The 17,024-nt window shown below is 37.6% G+C and overlaps 1 protein-coding gene across 5 annotated transcripts in view; it reads left to right on the top strand.

Moving 5' to 3' along the window:
• The window catches only part of ACAD11 (acyl-CoA dehydrogenase family member 11), a 106,248-nt gene that overhangs the window by 80,323 nt on the left and 8,901 nt on the right, over positions 1 to 17,024 (top strand). For all 5 annotated transcript variants that reach the window (XM_072726864.1, XM_026015442.2, XM_026015443.2 and 2 more), the window contains 4 exons: positions 2,557 to 2,623; positions 3,421 to 3,506; positions 5,772 to 5,843; positions 6,740 to 6,894. In XM_072726864.1, the coding sequence (XP_072582965.1) occupies positions 2,557 to 2,623; positions 3,421 to 3,506; positions 5,772 to 5,843; positions 6,740 to 6,894 (380 nt within the window). The remainder of the gene's footprint in view (positions 1 to 2,556; positions 2,624 to 3,420; positions 3,507 to 5,771; positions 5,844 to 6,739; positions 6,895 to 17,024) is intronic.

Below are 17,024 nucleotides of genomic sequence, written 5' to 3'. Positions count from 1 at the left end.
AAGAGGAAAAGGAAGGGTAAATGGCAGAGCTTTTTACAGGGCTCTTTTCCAGCCATGTTCCTCTCCTAGATGAGAATTTTATAAAGAAACCTTTTGTGGAGGAGGACTGGGATTCAGTTTAGAGTCACTGATGGGAAGCTAGTTTCCAAGTTACATCCTCCCAAGTCTCAGAATAAGTTTATTCAGTTTTTTGGTTGTTGTTGTTGTTGTTGTTGTTGTTGTTGTTGTTTTTGTAAAATACTACATACTTCTCCTTCAGGCTAAGTATCATATACCTGCCTATAGGATTGCCAGCTAATATATCTGCCGCCTGTAAATCTTGAATTAATTCACCTTTGGTCACCTTACTTCTCAATTATACCTTCTGACTCTGAGGCCAGAACCCTCTCCCTTTGTAGTTTCTTACATCATTTTCCAGACTCTGACTTCTCTGTTCATTTCATTGATCAATTTGCCTTATCTGTTTCCTAGATATTTATTGAAATCTTTCATCCGTTGGTGACCACCAACACCCCTAATCCGGTGCCTCACCTTCTTTACTTCCTTTTCTGTTATGGTTATGCCTTTATTGTACTTTTATACATTTATTTCAATGGAATCTCAGGAGTAATGGGGGACAAACAAGTTTCTACAATCTTGAATTTCTCCAAGTTGTTTTGAGAAAAGCTACCAAGGGGCACCTGAGTTGTTCAGTCAGTTGAGCATCCCACTTTTGATTTCAGCTCAGGTCATGATCTCAGGGTCAAGGGATTGAGACCCAAGTCAGGCTCCTCACTCATTGTGATGTCTGCTTGGAACCTTCTCTCTCCTTCTTCCTCTGTCCCTCCCCTACCTCATGTGCATACTTTCTAAATAAATAAATAAGCTACCAATTCAGTTTCCATTCTGAACTCTAGCAAATTCTAGATTGGTTTCTATAGTATGGTTTTCTGCTTATTCAGGATCTCCTCAGACCAAAAACATAAGAGCCATAACTATACATTCTGTTTCATTTGTTTCTTCTATTCAATTGTAAGGAATTTTAAAATTTCAAATGGGAGTCCTGGAGTTTCCCTTCGCTCTGACTTTACTCTTGACTTTTATCCTTCTGTTTCTTTATCTGTTGGCCTTGGTCTCTATTTCTTGCCTAATCAACAACATTGACATCCCTGGGTGGCGCAGCGGTTTAGTGCCATGTGAAATGTCAACAACCTTTTATTACAGTATAATGTTACAGTTCTATTTTATTATTGGTTGTTGTTAATCTCTTACTATGTCTAATTTATAAATTAAGCTTTATCATAGGTGTCTATGTATAGGAAAAAGCAGTATATATAGGGTTTGGTCCTATTAAAGTTTCAGGCCTCCATTGGGGATCTTAGAACATGTCCCTTGTGGATAAGGTGGCAATACTGTACTTGACATAATTCTCAACATTTCTCATTGAATGTTCATATGATTTCAGATCTCTTGAAACCATTTTTTAAACGAAGTTAGAAAAAAACAGGCACATGGGTGGCTCAGTGGTTGAGCATCTGCCTTTGGCTCAGGTCGTGATCCTGGGGTCCTGAGATCAAGTCCCGTATCAGGCTCCCCTTGGGGAGCCTGCTTCTCTCTCTGCCTGTGTCTCTGCCTCTCTGTGTGTGTCTCTCATAAATAAATAAATAAAATCTTTAAGAGAAAAAAAGAAAAAAGAATCTGATAATTTGTTTAAGGCTCTCTACAGATGTCTTTAAATTAGTCTGCCCCTGTGGTATGTGGCTTTGTAATTAGAAAGCCAGTTAAATGGGATTTTCCCTGAGGGACCAGAAGCTTAGACTTACCTGGTGAAAAAGAAATGTGGTTTTTGTAAGAAGGCCTCTTTGGGGAACTACTATAGAGCTCTGAACTATAATCAAATTAAAGTTTGCATTAAAATTGAAAGAACTTTGTATTTCAAATTTCTAACCTTTAATAAATAAAAAAAAAAAAAGAGAGAGAGAACCTAGGCTTACTGACATCAGAATCAGAGTGGTATATATGTGGACAAGCCCAAGTAAACCATCCTCAGCGGCTCTAGTATGTCAAGCCCAAATGGTATAGTCAGGATGGGTACTAAGATCCTCAGACCAGCTTACCTTCCCCCAACTCCATGGTGGGGGAAATGAGGTCTTTCTCAGCCACTGACTGGGTAGTTAATACCGTGTGAGTGTTAATACCTTGTTGTTCATATGTCAGAAAATAGGAGATCTAAGCAGGAGGAAATACACTAAAGGAATTTTACCACTTTTCTAACATGCCAAAATAGTATGAATGGGAGAGCCGTAATTTGTCTTAAGGGCTGCAGTGTTTCATGGCTTCGACTTCTGGTTCTTTTTGTGCAGCAGCTGTCATTAATGGAATCCACTCTTGGCTCTGCATGGTCATTTTTCTTGAGTGATGTACAGTTTTGTACATAAGCATTTTTTAATGAGTCAAGGGTTTTCTTCCTTTTTTTTTTTTTTCAAAATAAACTTAGAAGGATTAGAACTTTTAGGGTGAAATGTCAGACTCAAAATTTCTTTTTATGGTGTATTCTCATTTTCTCCCTGGTTTTAGGAGCTGGAAATCCAAAGTGCACAATTGCAATTGTTTTGGGAAGAACTAAAAATGCCTCTGCAACCAGGTAATAAAATAATTGTGATGGAGAAATCTAATTAGGAATAAAAATCACCCTTTCTTTCTACCCATGTAATTTACTTAAAATGCACCATTTGGTTTGGGTGCCTGGGTGCCTCAGTCAGTTAAGTGTCTGACTCTTGATTTCAGCCCAGATCATGATTTCATGAGACTGAGCCCTGTGTTGGGCATGGAGCCTGCTTAAGATTCTCTCTTCTCCCTCTGCTTCTTCCACCCCCTCTAAAGAAATTTCTTTTAAAAAATGCACCAGTTGAACTTATAGATTATAATAATATAAAGTATGAGATTAATGTCACATTTGTTTTTCATGGTTATTTTACTATAAGATTTATTTAAGAAACATTTTAGGGAGTTGCTATATGTTCTTCACTGTGGAATTTCCTGTATTAAAAAGTGTTGCTGAATCCTCAAAGCTGTTTGGATCAGATTATAGGACATAAAAGTTTTCAGAATGATCTGTAAATAATTATGTGATTAGACTATAGATCAAAGACAATATAGTCTTGCAACATTTGATATTATCAGTTCCCAGTTTCCATTGCTGAACAATGAGAAGCCTCAATCAAGTAACTTTAATTGATTTTCATATCATTATTACTGTTCCAGATCACAGCCTACATCCGATTGTGCTTGATGTATGTCTTCCACACAATTCCCATTCCAGACATCATTGCTTGCATGTACATAATAACAACCAAAAAAGGACAATTGCAACTCCGTCTAACAGCTGTTTTATTTTTCCACTTAGCACACTTTTCCTAACATCTGTTTTTCTTTAACCAGATACAAACAACACAGCATGGTTCTTGTTCCTATCAACACACCTGGTGTAGAAATAATAAGGCCTTTGTCAGTTTTTGGCTACATAGGTAAGTACTCAAACAACAGAAGTGTGCATTAGCAAGCAGGATCACTGCGATATGCAGTAATACTGAAGGAAACAGATAGCATTATAATGCAGTAGATATATTCTTAGAAATCCTTTGGTGCTGACAACGGTTTTAACATAAATGCCAGTAGAATTCAGAATAAAGGGATGCCTGGGTAGCTCAGCGGTTGAGCGGTTGGCTTTGGCTCAGGGCGTGATCCTGGAGTCCCAAGATCGAGTCCCACGTCGGGCTCCCTGCATGGAGTCTGCTTCTCCCTCTGCCTGTGTCTCTGCCTCTCTCTCTGTGTCTCTCATGAATAAATAAATAAATCAAATCTTAACAACAACAACAAAAAAAAGCAAAGAGAGGCAATGCATCATTGGACATCATTTTGTTTACTTTTGGGAAAGGGTAGATTGTATTCAAGGAACAGCAGTTGAGACTCTGCTTCTGTCATCTAGGAGAATGAGTTAATGAAACAAACTTAGAAAAACTAAATCTTTTTTTAAAAAATATTTATTTATTTATTCATGAGAGAGAGAGAGGCAGAGACACAGGCAGAGGGAGAAGCAGGCTCCCTGCAGGGAACCCAATGTGGGACTCAATCTGGATTCCTGGATCACGCCCTGAGCTGAAGGCAGACGCTCAACCACTGAGCCACCCAGGCATCCCTAGAAAAATTAAATCTAAGTAATCCACAGTAAAATTCTTTTTTTTTTTTTTTAAGAGTCAGAGAATGGGGGGAAGAGGCAGAGAGAGAGAAAATCTTAAGCAGGCTCCATGCCGACCCTTAGCCAATGAGACTTGATCTCACAACCCTAAGACCCCCAAAATGGATTTATAATTTATGTTGCCTGGAAATCACCTCCATTTTAGAACCTGTGTGTAAATTTTCAGTGAGACAAATGTACAGCCCCTCTCCAACTCGCTACACGCAAGGCCAAAAGAAACAACTCTGGAGAAGTTTGATTATTAATGTCTATTCTGACAGGAAAAGGGTGTGGAGTTAGCATGAGATTATCTCTAGAACTTAAGGGTGGGGTAGGGAGTCTGAGGAGGGGTAGGCGGTGTGATGTAAAGACTAAAGTGTTCCCAGTCTCCATCAAATGCCAGCATTTCCAAGAGGCAAACACATAGTGAACAATCCTGGACTGGGAGTAGTCTCTGCTTTGTCTTGGATGCTGAGCCTGCTTTGTCCCTTCTTGCAGGTTTTTTGCAGCTTCAGGCATTGATTTACACAATGATAAAATAAGAACAAATTACAGGGCACCTGGGTGGCTCAGTGGATTAAGTGTCTGCCTTCAGCTCAGATCATAATCCTGGGATCCAGCCCCATGTTGGGCTCCCTGCTCAGTGGAGAGCCTACTTCTTTTTTCCCTCTGCCAGTCACTTCCCCTGTTTGTGCTCTCTCTTGCTCTCTCGCTCTCTTGTCCTCACTCTCTCAAAACAAAACAAAACAAAACAAAACAGCCTTAAACTACATTATTCGCTTTCAAGTTTTGAACTATTGAAACCATTTTTCCCCCAAGCAAAATTTTCTATGGAAGTTCATATATTAAAAATCTCAAAGAAGAAATAATAATAAAGTAATAATAAGATCATCTGATTGGACCTATGAGGCCGCCTTCCCTTTTAGTAACTCTACAAACTTCAGAAAATGAGTTTGAAAACCTCTGGATCAAATAATTTCTAAAATCTCTTCTAAGTGGAACAGTTTATGAGTTTCCTGGGCTATGGAGCTAGGGGTTCAGAGCTTAAGGTCTACCTAGGAATACCTGATATATGAAGCTTTTAAGTCCTGTGCCTTCTGAGTAATTTCTTTGATTAATATTAATTACATATGACCAATTTTTTGGTCAACTCATTTTGCTCTTTAAAATTATGTTTTCTGAGGTACCTGAGTGGTTCAGTTGGTTAAACATCTGCCTGAATGGGACACCTGGGTGGCTCAACAGTTGAGCATCTGCCTTTGGCTCAAGGCATGATCCCAGTCCAGGGATTGAGCCCTACATCGGACTCCCTGTGAGGAGTCTGCTTCTCCCTCTGTCTATGTCTCTGCTTTTCTCTGTGTCTCTCAGGAATAAATAAATAAAATATATATTTTTTAAATCTGCCTTCAGATCATGATCTTGGGGTCCTGGGATCGAGCCCCCTGCAGGGAGCCAGCTTCTCTTCCCTTTCCCCTGCTCATACTCTCTCTATCTTTATCTCTTTCTCAAATAAATAAATAAAATCTTTAAAAAATTTTTATTTTCTATTTTACAGATAATTTCCATGGAGGACATTTTGAGATCCATTTTAATCAAGTACGAGTTCCTGCCACCAATTTAATACTAGGTAAGATAAGTTTGGAAAAATGATTCTTCAGTATTGTGTACTAAAATATTTTCAGGTCTAAATCTGGAAAAGATAGGAAATGTACTTTAGTTTACATATTTTTTTCTCTTAGATACTTTTCCCTCTTACCCCATTTATAAGGGAACATTTTTTTCATGGTGGATTTTCTTACATGGAATAATATTTCATTTAAGTGTTTGATGTGGTTTTATATATCATATATAGCTAAATACAAAAAATGTATAATTCGGAGCAACATTTTTTTTTTCTAAAACATCTTCAGTTCTCATTTTAAGAAACCTCAAACCTTTCTGAATTCAAGTCTTATATATATAAACATATTAGAAGCATAAATAAGTTTGCATAGTAAATGCCTGGTTCATTTCATCCTCTTGCTTATTGGAATCCTACCCTAAACTTCAGTGAACACTGCAAGTGGCACTTCTTTCAGAAAGATTTTGTGTTCTTCACCCAATCTACTCAATAAACCCCTGCTGCCTGTCAGGCCCTCAGGGTACATTCTCTCTCTCCTTTGCCTTTCTTGTTCTCCACCATATCCCTTATTCCTAGCATCCTTGCCCCTCTTCTGGATTCTGAACTCCCAGTAGAGAGACTTGTGTCTTATCTACCGCTGAAACCTTATGAAATAGCATATGCATAGTTGGTACTCAAGAGACAGTTCTTAAATTGGATTGAAATGTTTAACAATGGTGGTTTAAAAGCATAGAGATCAAAATTTCCATAAATAATGCACATTATTATAGAGCTTTTTTTTTTCCCCCTACCAGAATGCCATTCTCATTGAGAGAGGGCCGTTCATCATTTTCTCAAGATTTGTGTAAATAACAGAATAGGTGGGCTGTGGCCACTTTCACATTCTCCCTTCTTTCTTACAGGTGAAGGTAGGGGATTTGAAATTGCCCAAGGCCGCCTTGGGCCTGGCAGGATCCACCACTGTATGAGAACAGTAGGTCTGGCAGAACGGGCTTTGCAGATTATGTGTGATCGAGCAACACAAAGGGTGGCCTTTAAGAAGAAACTGTTTTCACATGTAAGGATGATTAGTTACTTGAATTTATTCTAGCCCAATGCACTTACTGATCCAGAAACAAAACAGCATTACTTGTCACTCACTGATCCAGAAACAAAACAGCATTACTTGTCATAAAGAGATTTCCTCTAAATAAATGATTTTTTAAATTTTTTTTTTATTTATGATAGTCACAGAGAGAGAAAGAGAGAGAGGCAGAGACATAGGCAGAGGGAGAAGCAGGCTCCATGCACCCGGAGCCCGATGTGGGATTCGATCCCGGGTCTCCAGGATTGCACCCAGGGCCAAAGGAAGGCGCCAAACCGTTGCGCCACCCAGGGATCCCCAAATGATTTTTTTTTTAAGTACAAAGTATATTTGTCTGTACTTAAATATAGTCTGATGAGAGACCTTTAACTTTGTGAAAGATTAACTACTTCCTAAAGTGCTTCAACAGAGCGCAAAGAGTATGGACAATTCCTTCAACTTTCTCAGACTCTTGTTATCTAGAGAACCAGGTACATTAGCACTCTGAGGAGAGAGCTGGTATAAAGAAGAGGGATTTGCCTTGTTCTTTGACTTTCTGAAGGGAATTATTAAGTGAGGAAATATAGGAAAATAACCTAAGACTCAGTGAAAGGAGAGAGATCTAAAAATGGAATGGACTGCTTCTATAGGAAGTAAGTTTCCTGTCACTGGAGAAAGGCAAGTACAAATGGGACCAGTATTTGATGAGATGTTCATGATTTTTTGAATTCCCATCTATAAATTATATACTATTGAGTCTGATGTTTACAAAGCACAATCAACAATATAGTTACATGAGGGCAATATAATCAAAATTAGAGACTATCAAGAGGGAAAAGAAGCTGTCATTCTGACTTCCTTGGAAAACTTTATAAGTGGGATCTTCAAATCATCTCCCAAAAGCCTTTCTAACTTGTAAGAAGGCAAGAAAATTTGTTTTAAGTATTCATTACTTAGGATTGCTAACATTTTAGTATTAGGTCAAACTTGGGTTGGTAAAATCATATTTGTGTTTGCTGGACATAATCTTTTAGTATATTGGTCCCCTTGTAAAGTACATTTGTGAGCATCTTTTAAAATTTAGCAGTGTATTTCATTTAAAGATTTTATTTATTTATTCATGAGAGACACACACAGAGAGAGGCAGAGATGTAGGCAGAGGGAGAAGCAGGCTCCATGCAGGGAACCCAATGTGGGACACTCGATCCTGGCACCATGGGATCACGCCCTGAGCCAAAGGCAGGTGCTCAGCCGCTGAGCCACCCAGGCCTCCCTCGCAGTGTATTTTTTTAACCTTAAATATCCTATAGGCTATGTTTGCTTTTTGTGAAATATTATTTAGCATATCTGTGCTTTAGTTGTAACACTTTCTATGAAAAATACAGCCTGTTTTATGGCACACACCTAGGAATAACTTGTTGAGGAATCCTTTTAGTATATGGTGAGGGCAAGGAGTTCAGCTGTTGGATGGACACTGTGGGAGGAAGTAAGAAGGTGTGAACTTTGGGGACTCTGAATACAACTCCATGCTGCTCTGAGTAGGAGATGAAGAGTTGCTCATGACATCAATTTCACTTCCTATACTTTTCTCTCAGGATTGCCCCCCAACCCTGGAGCAGGATGAAGGGAGGACATGAGAGGTTGATGCACAGACATCTTGAACACATAAAAGCACTTTCCTCAAGTTTCATGAGAGATGTTTCCAACACTATACTAGAGGGAAATTTCCCTCCTGCTTTTTGTAAGTTAATGTATAAAGCAGAACAAGCCTGAGCTTTTCAAAAATATGCCTCCCTTCACTGGAAACTTCTTGCATTTGGCACAAAGAAAATGACCTGGCAGAGGCAAAAGAGATGTGGAGGCATGTCATAAACAAAAATCCGAGCCAGATTTTTTTTTCTCAGTTTGTGTAAGTAACATTCCATTTCCCTGAATTTGGAGACTCTTTCCAGCTGCCTTCTCAATTATTCCAGGCACTATAGCAAAAAATTCTCTCCCAAAATAATCTGGCAACTCCTTGGAGCACTCAGTTTCTATTAACTGAATGCTTTTCAGCAAATCCAGGGTCTGTAGAGACCCAGCTGAGAACACTTTCCTTTACTCGAAAGCTAAGAAATAAATGTACTTGTAATCTGATCATGAAGTTATAATCACTCAGCTTTACAGTCATCAAAAAGATACTGCTGGGGCTTGTTTGAAGTTGTTAATTCAGGGGACGCCTGGGTGGCTCAGCAAGTGAGCATCTGCCTTTGGCTCAGGGCGTGAACCCGGGGTCCTGGGATCAAGTCCCACTTTGGGCTCCCCACAGGGAGCCTGCTTCTCCCTCTGCCTGTGTCTCTGCCTCTCTCTGTGTGTCTCTCATGAAAAAATAAGTAAAATCTTAAAAAAAAAAAAGAAAAAAAAAGAAGTTGTTAATTTAGAGCCTTGTTTCAACCTCAAAAGTCATCCAATAGAAATGTTTGTTGTAAGCCACAAATGTAATTTAAAATTTTCTAGTAGTTACATTTTTTTTTAAAGCTTTTATTTATTTATTCATGAGAGACACAGAGAGAGGCAGAGACACAGGCAGAGGGAGAAGCAGGCTCCAAAGGGAACCTGATGTGGGACTTGATCCTGGGTCTCCAGGATCACATCCTGGGCTGAAGGCGGTGCTAAACCGCTGAGACACCTGGGCTGCCCAGTAGTTACATTTTTTAAAAAGTAAAAGAAATAGATGAAATTGATTTTTATAATCTATTTTATTTAACCCAGTATATTCAAAATGTTATCATCTCAACATGAAATCAATATAAAAATATTTTAAAGGTATTTTATAATCTTTTTAAAAAACGACTGATTTTTCTAAATTGAGTGTCATTGCACACTTATGACACATCTCAGTTCAGACTAGGCATATTTCAAATGCTCAGTAGCCACATGTGGTTTTCAGCAGTTATATTGAACATCGCTGTTATAGAGAAACTGATCAAATATCCACTGCTCAAGAAATGTACTATAGCACACATCACCAAGCATAAAAATAACTGTGGAAGGTTCATGTGGCTCCAGTAATAGCACTGTGATTGGCTGTTGGTCAAACTTAAATATTATTCTCTGCTGTAAACACCAGTTCTCTAACTAGGGATGGGAACAACAACAACACCACCAAGAAAGAACCCATTGTGGCCAACCAGGAGCATCTGTTATTGTCCTCTGAGTTTCACTGCTGAGTTCTGAATGTGTGCTTGCCTGTGGGATTTATGATAAGGGTTGGTCTCTATATTCTCCATTCACCTCCCCACTTTTCTTCCAAGTTCTAACCAGTAGAGAAAACTCACGAAGACAACTAAGAAGCAAGTACCAGTTTTTTTTAATTAAAATATTTTGGGGATGCCTGGGTGCCTCAGTGGTTAAGCATCTGCCTTTGGCTCAGGGCATGATCCTGGAGTCCCAGGATCAAGTCCCGCATGGAGCTCCCTGCATGGAGCCTGCTTCTCCCTCTGCCTGTGTCTCTGCCTCTCTCTCTCTCTCTCTCTCTCTCTCTCTCTCTCTGTGTGTGTGTGTGTGTGTCTCTCATGAATAAATAAATAAAATCTTTAAAAAATAAAAATAAAATCTTTATTTTGAAATCACTATAGATTCACATGCAGATGTAAAAAATAATGAGATCCCTTACATTCTTTCCTATGTTTCTCCATGGTAACATCTTGCCAAACTACAGTATAAAATCAGAACCAGGATATTGTCATTGATAGACTCCAGATATAGGACATTTCCATCACCCCAAGGATCCCTCATCTTGTTCTTTCATGAGCACACCCACCTCCTCATTCTTGTCATCTCTTCATTAACCCCTGGCAACCTTTAATCTGTTCTTCATTTTTGTAATTTTGTCATCTCAAGAATGGAATCATACAGCATATAAGCTTTTGGTGTTGGCATTTTTTCACTTAGCATAATTCTTTGGAGATTCATCCAGATTATATGTACGAATAGTTGGTTCATTTTTTTATTGCTGGGTAGTATTCCGGTATGGATTATCACAGTTTAACTGTTTACCTGATGAGGGATATCTGGGTGATTCCTGTCTGTGACTGTTACAGATAGAGCTGCTATAAACATTCATGTACAGGTTTTTATGTGAACATACGCCTTTATTTCTCTGAGATTAATGTGCAAGAATGCTGGGTCATATGGGAGTAGTATGTTCAGTTTTTAAAGAAACCACCAAACTCTTTTCCAAAATGGCTAAACTTTCATTTTCATCAGTTGTGTATAAATGATCTAGTTTCTCCACATCCCCACCAGCATGTGGTATTGTCACTTTTATTTTAGCCAGCCGATAGGAGTAGTGATATCTCATTGTGGTTTGCTTGTATGTATGTATGTATGTATGTATGTATTTTTAAAGATTTTATTTATTTATTCATGAGAGATACACAGAGAGAGAGGCAGAGACATAGGTAGAGGGAGAAGGAGGATCAATGCAAGGAGCCCAATGTAGGTGGGACTCTATCCCGGATCCTAGGATCACGCCCTGGGCCGAAGGCAGATGCTCAACCCCTGAGCCACCCAGGGGTCCCTAAAATGACTTTTCTGCATGGATTTATATGACCATGTTATTTTTCTTCTTTAACCTTGTTAATATGGTAGAGTACATTGATTTTCAAATACTCAATCAACTTTGCATCCTTGAAATAAACCCTACTGGGATCCCTGGGTGGCGCAGCAGTTTGGCGCCTGCCTTTGGCCCAGGGCGTGATCCTGGACACCCGGGATCGAATCCCACGTCGGACTCCCGGTGCATGGAGCCTGTGTCTCTGTCTCTGTCTCTCTCTCTCTCTTTCTGTCTGTGTAACTATCATAAATAAATAAAAATTTAAAAAAAAAAAAAAAGAAATAAACCCTACTTTTTCATAGTGTGTAATTCTTTGTTATATATTGTTGAACTCTACTTACTAAGTTTTGTTAAGGATTTTTGCATATGGATTCATGAAGGATATTGGTCAATAGTTTTTGTTTTTTCGTACTGTCTTTATCTGGTTTTGATATTAGGATAGTATCTTTACAAAACAATGTTGGAGGTATTCCCATTTCTTTTACTTTCTGGGAGAAATTGTCTAGATTGGTGTTAATTATTCTTGAAGCATTTGGTAGTCTCTAATGAAACCTTTTGGGCCTGGAGATTTGGGGCTAGAGTGGTAGTTTTTTAAAGATTAATTTCCTTATTAGTTTCAGGGTTATTCAGTTTATCTGTTTTATATTGGATGAGTCATGTTTTTTTGTATTTTTTGAGGAAGTGATCCATTTTATCTAAGCTGTTAAGTTTATTGTTTAGAGATGTTCACAATATTCTCCTGTTATCCTATTGATGTTTGCAGGGTCTGTAGTGATATATCCCCTATTTCACTGACTTTGGTAACTTGTGCCTACTTTTTCTTGTCAGTCTTGCTACAGCTCTGCTGTTCTTACTGATCTTTTAAAGAATAGAAAATATATTAATTATTAATATACAAAACTATAACATGATTGTTATATTAGGGCTTAATATTAACAAGATATTTGTTTCATTGATTTTTCTCTTTTTTTTTTTCAATTTTATTGATTCCTCCTCTTTATTATATACTTCCTTTTGCTTTTGCTTTCTTTGTATTTATTTTGCTCATTTGGATTTATTTTGCTTCTTGAGGTGGTAGCATGGATTACTGACTTGAGACTTTTCGTCTTTTCTCATGTGTGTTTTTTAGTGCTATAATTTTCCTTCTCAGTACTACTTTACCTATGTTCCAAAAATTGTGGTATATTGTGTTTTTGTGTTAATTCAGCTCAGTGTATTTTTCAGTTTCCTTTGAGACTCTTTAACACAAGAATTGTTTAAGAGGTGTGTTACTTAGTTTCCAAGTGTTTGGAGTTTTTCCTGTTACTCTGTTTTTAATTTCTAGTTTGATCTTACTGCGGTTACAGAACAAACTGTATTATTTCATTTCTTACTAATTTGTTGAGATTTGTTTTATGGCTCAGGTTATGGTCTATCTTTCTATATGTTTGACGACACTTGAAAAGAGTGTGAGGGATCCCTGGGTGGCGCAGCGGTTTGGCGCCTGCCTTTGGTCCAGGGCGCGATCCTGGAGACCCGGGATCGAATCCCACATCAGGCTCCCGGTGCATGGAGCCTGCTTCTCCCTCTGCCTGTGTCTCTGCCTCTCTCTCTCTCTCTCTCTGTGACTATCATAAATAAATAAAAAAAAAAAAGAAAAGAAAAGAAAAGAGTGTGAATTCTGTTGTTGGGTGGAATGTTCTATAAATGTCTATTAGATCCTGTTGCTTGATGGTGTTGAATTCCTCTATATTCTTGTTGATCTTCTGTCTAATTGTATCTGTAGTTGGGAGAGAGGTGTTGAAGTCTCCAATCAGGATTGTGGATTTGTTTACTGCTCCTTTCATTTCTATCAGTTTTTGTTTTACGTATTCAGCAGCTCCATCGTTTGATGCATACACATTTAGGATAGTTGCTACTTTCTTTTTTTTTTTTTAGTTTTTTTTTTAGCTGCTACTTCTTGATGGATTTACCCTTTTATCATTGTATAACGACCCTCTCTGTCTTTGGTAATTTTCTTTGTTCAGAAGTTTGCTTCATCTGATAGTAATATAGCTAGCTGTTTCAGCTTTCATTTAATTAATATTTACATATTACATAATTTTTTTGTTTTTAGCTTGCTTATGTCATTATATTTGAAGTGAATTTTGGGCAGCCTGGTGGCTTAGCGGTTTAGCACCACTTTCAGCCCAGGGCGTGATCCTGGAACCCAAGATTGAGTCCCACTTAAGGCTCCCTGCATGGAGCCTGCTTCTCCCTCTGCCTGTGTCTCTCTCTGCCTCTCTCTGTGTCTGTCATGGATAAATAAATAAAATCTTTTAAAAAAAGAAAAGAAAATGAATTTTTTTCTAATTGGCACTTAGGTGGGTCTTGTTCTTTAATCCACTCTAACAGTCTTTGTAATAATTCACATTATGGCTTAAGTGTGTCATTTAATGTTTTGTGTTCTCTGTTTTTCATTATTTTTATTCCTGCATTCCTTAAACATTTTTCGAATTCCATTTTGCTTTATTTATAATGTTTGAGTGTACCCTTCTGTATAACTTTTTTAGTAGTTGGTCTAGGTATTACATTATATGAATATATACATATTTGTATATATGCATGTATTTTATCAGTCTGTTGGTGTCCTTATTTTACCTTTTTGAGTGAAGTATAGAAACTTTACCTCCCTTAATTGAAATCCCTTTTTTTTCTTAAAGATTTTATTATTTATTTATTCATAGAGACACAGAGAGAGGGGGAGAGACAGAGACACAGGCAGAGGGAGAAGTAGGCTCCATGCAGAGAGCCCGACGTGGGACTCGATCCAGGGTCTCCAGGATCACGCCTTGGGCTGCAGGCAGTGCTAAACCGCTGCGCCACCGGGGCTGCCCTTGAAATCCCTTTAATTTCCTTCATTTATAATTGTCTTAAATATTTATTTCACATAAATTTAGAATGACATCACAGTGTTAAAATATTTGCTTCAACTCTTAAGCATAATTTAGAAAATTCAAGAAGCAGGGGCACCTGGGTGGCTCAGGTCCATCTAGTTAAGCATCTGCCTTTGACTCAGGTCATGATCCTGAGATCAAGCCCCACATTGGGCTCCCTGCTCAGTGGGGAGTCCTCTCTCTGCCCCTCACTCCACTTCTCTTTCTCACTCTCTGTCTCTCAAATAAATAAAATCTTCAAAAAAATTTATAAAGGAAATTCAAGAAGCAAAGGAAAACCAATTGTATTTAACTATATATTTTCTTACCACGTTCATTCTTTCTCCTGATTTCCTCTTTTACCTTTTCTGTTTAGGGAAATTCCTTTAGCCATTCTTTAGGAGTCTACAAGTGACAATTTTTTGTTTTTCTTTATCTGAGAACATCTTGATTTCTCCTTTATTCCTGAGGGATATCCTCATTGGGTATAGGATCCTGTGTTGACCCTTCTTTTCTTTTAGTACTTGAAAAATATCCTGCCACTCCTCTTCTGGCATATACACATTTCCCCTATAGGTAAAGTGTCATTCTTCTGGCTGCAGTTATAATTGTGTTATTTTTTTTGAAGTTTAATTGTGATGTGTCTTGCTATGAATTTCTTTGGTTTATCCTGCTTTGCATTCACTCAGCCTCTTAAATCTGTAGGTTTTGTCTCTTGCTACATTTGGAAAGTTTCACTACTTACTTTTTCAGTCTTTCCTCTTTTTCTTCTTGAACTTTGATGACATGAATGTTAGATGTTTTGTTTTGGTTCACAGGTCCCTAGGATGGTGTTCTTTTAAAAATAATTTTTATCCTATTTTCTCTGTAGTTCAGACTGGACAATTTCTATTGTCCTGTCTTCCAGTTCACTGATTTCTTCCTCTGTCCCCACTGTTCTGCTGTTGAGCCCATCCACTGAGGTTTTTATTTAAATTATTACATTTTTCAGCTATAAAATATCTAATTGGTTTTTCTTCCTATCTTCTTTGCTGAGACTTCAGTTTCTTTGATGAGATTACCTTGCAAAGGGTTTTAATCATGAACATATGTACTTTGTCAAATGCTTTTTCTGCATCTATTGAAATGATCATATGGTTTTTATCCTTTGTCATTGATATGATATATCACATTGATTTGTGAATATTGAATCACCTTTAAATCCTGGGAATAAATACCACTTAATTATGGTGAATGATTTTTTAATGTAATGTTGTATTCTGTTTGCTATTTTGTTGAGGATTTTTACATCTATATTCATCAGAGATATAGTTCTCTTTTTTTGTAGTGTCTTTATGGTTTTGGTATCAGGATGATACTGCCTTATCAAATGAATTTGGAAGTTTTCCTTCCTCTTATATTTTTTGGAATAGTTTGAGAAGAATGGGTGTAAACTCACTAGTTGAATAAAAGTGGTTAGAGTGAATAGCCTTGTCTTATTTGTGATCTTAGGGGAAAAGCTCTGTTTTTCACCATTGAGTATGATAGCTGTGGAGTGTCATATATGGCCTTTATTATATTGATGTATGTTCCCACTATACCCACATTGTTGAGAGTTTTTATCATGAAGAGAGGTTGAATTGTGTCAAATGCTCTTTCTGCATCTATTGAGATGATCATACGATTTTTATCCTTCATTTTGTTACTATGGTATACCCATTGATTGATTTGCAGATACTGAACCATCCTGGAATCGCCCAAATAAATCCTACTTGATTGTGGTTAACGATCCTTTATTGTATCATTGAATGTGGTGTTGAGGATTTTTGCATCTATATTCATCAGGGATATTGGCCCGTAGTTTTGTAGTGTCCATCTGGTTTTGGTTTCAGCATAATGCTGCTTTGTAGGAAGAACTTGGAAGCTTTCCTTCTTTTATTCTTTGGAATAGTTTGAAGAGAATAGGTATTAACTATTCTTTAAATGTTTGTTAGAATTGTGAAGCCATCTAGACCGGGATTCTTGTTTGTTGAGAATTTTTTATTATTATTATTGAATCATTTCATTACCAGTAGTCATTCTTCCTCATTCATTTTTGAAAGATTGTTTGTTTCTAGGAATTTATTTATTTCTTATAGGATGTCCATTTTGTTGGCATATAATTGTTCATAGTAGTCTCTTCTCATTCTTTGTATTTCTGTGGTGTCAGCTGTCCCTTCTCTTTCATTTCTTTTTTTTTTTTTTTTTAGGATTTTATTTATTTATTTATTTATTCATGAGAAGCAGAGAGAGAAGCAGAGGCACAGGCAGAGGGAGAAGCAGGCTCCATACAGGGAGCCCGACGTGGGACTAGATCCCAGGACTCTGGGATCACGCTCTGGGCTGAAAGCAGTGCCAAACCATTGAGTCACCTGGGCTGCCCTTTTCTTTCATTTCTAATTTTATTTGGGTCTTCTCTGGTTTTTTCTTGATGAGTCTAGCTAATGGTTTATTAATTTTGTTTATTTCTGCTCTGATCTTTATTATCTCCTAATTTCCACTAACTTAGGGCTTTATTTGTTCTTTTCCCAGTTACTTTAGGTGTAAGATTAGATTGTTTGAGACTTTTCTTGTTTCTAGATCTATATTACTATAAATTTTCCTCTTAGAACTGC

Source organism: Vulpes vulpes, chromosome 11 (genome assembly GCF_048418805.1).
Source record: "Vulpes vulpes isolate BD-2025 chromosome 11, VulVul3, whole genome shotgun sequence".
NCBI classification, from domain to species: domain Eukaryota; kingdom Metazoa; phylum Chordata; class Mammalia; order Carnivora; family Canidae; genus Vulpes; species Vulpes vulpes.
This window is presented reverse-complemented; position numbering and strand designations above follow the sequence as displayed.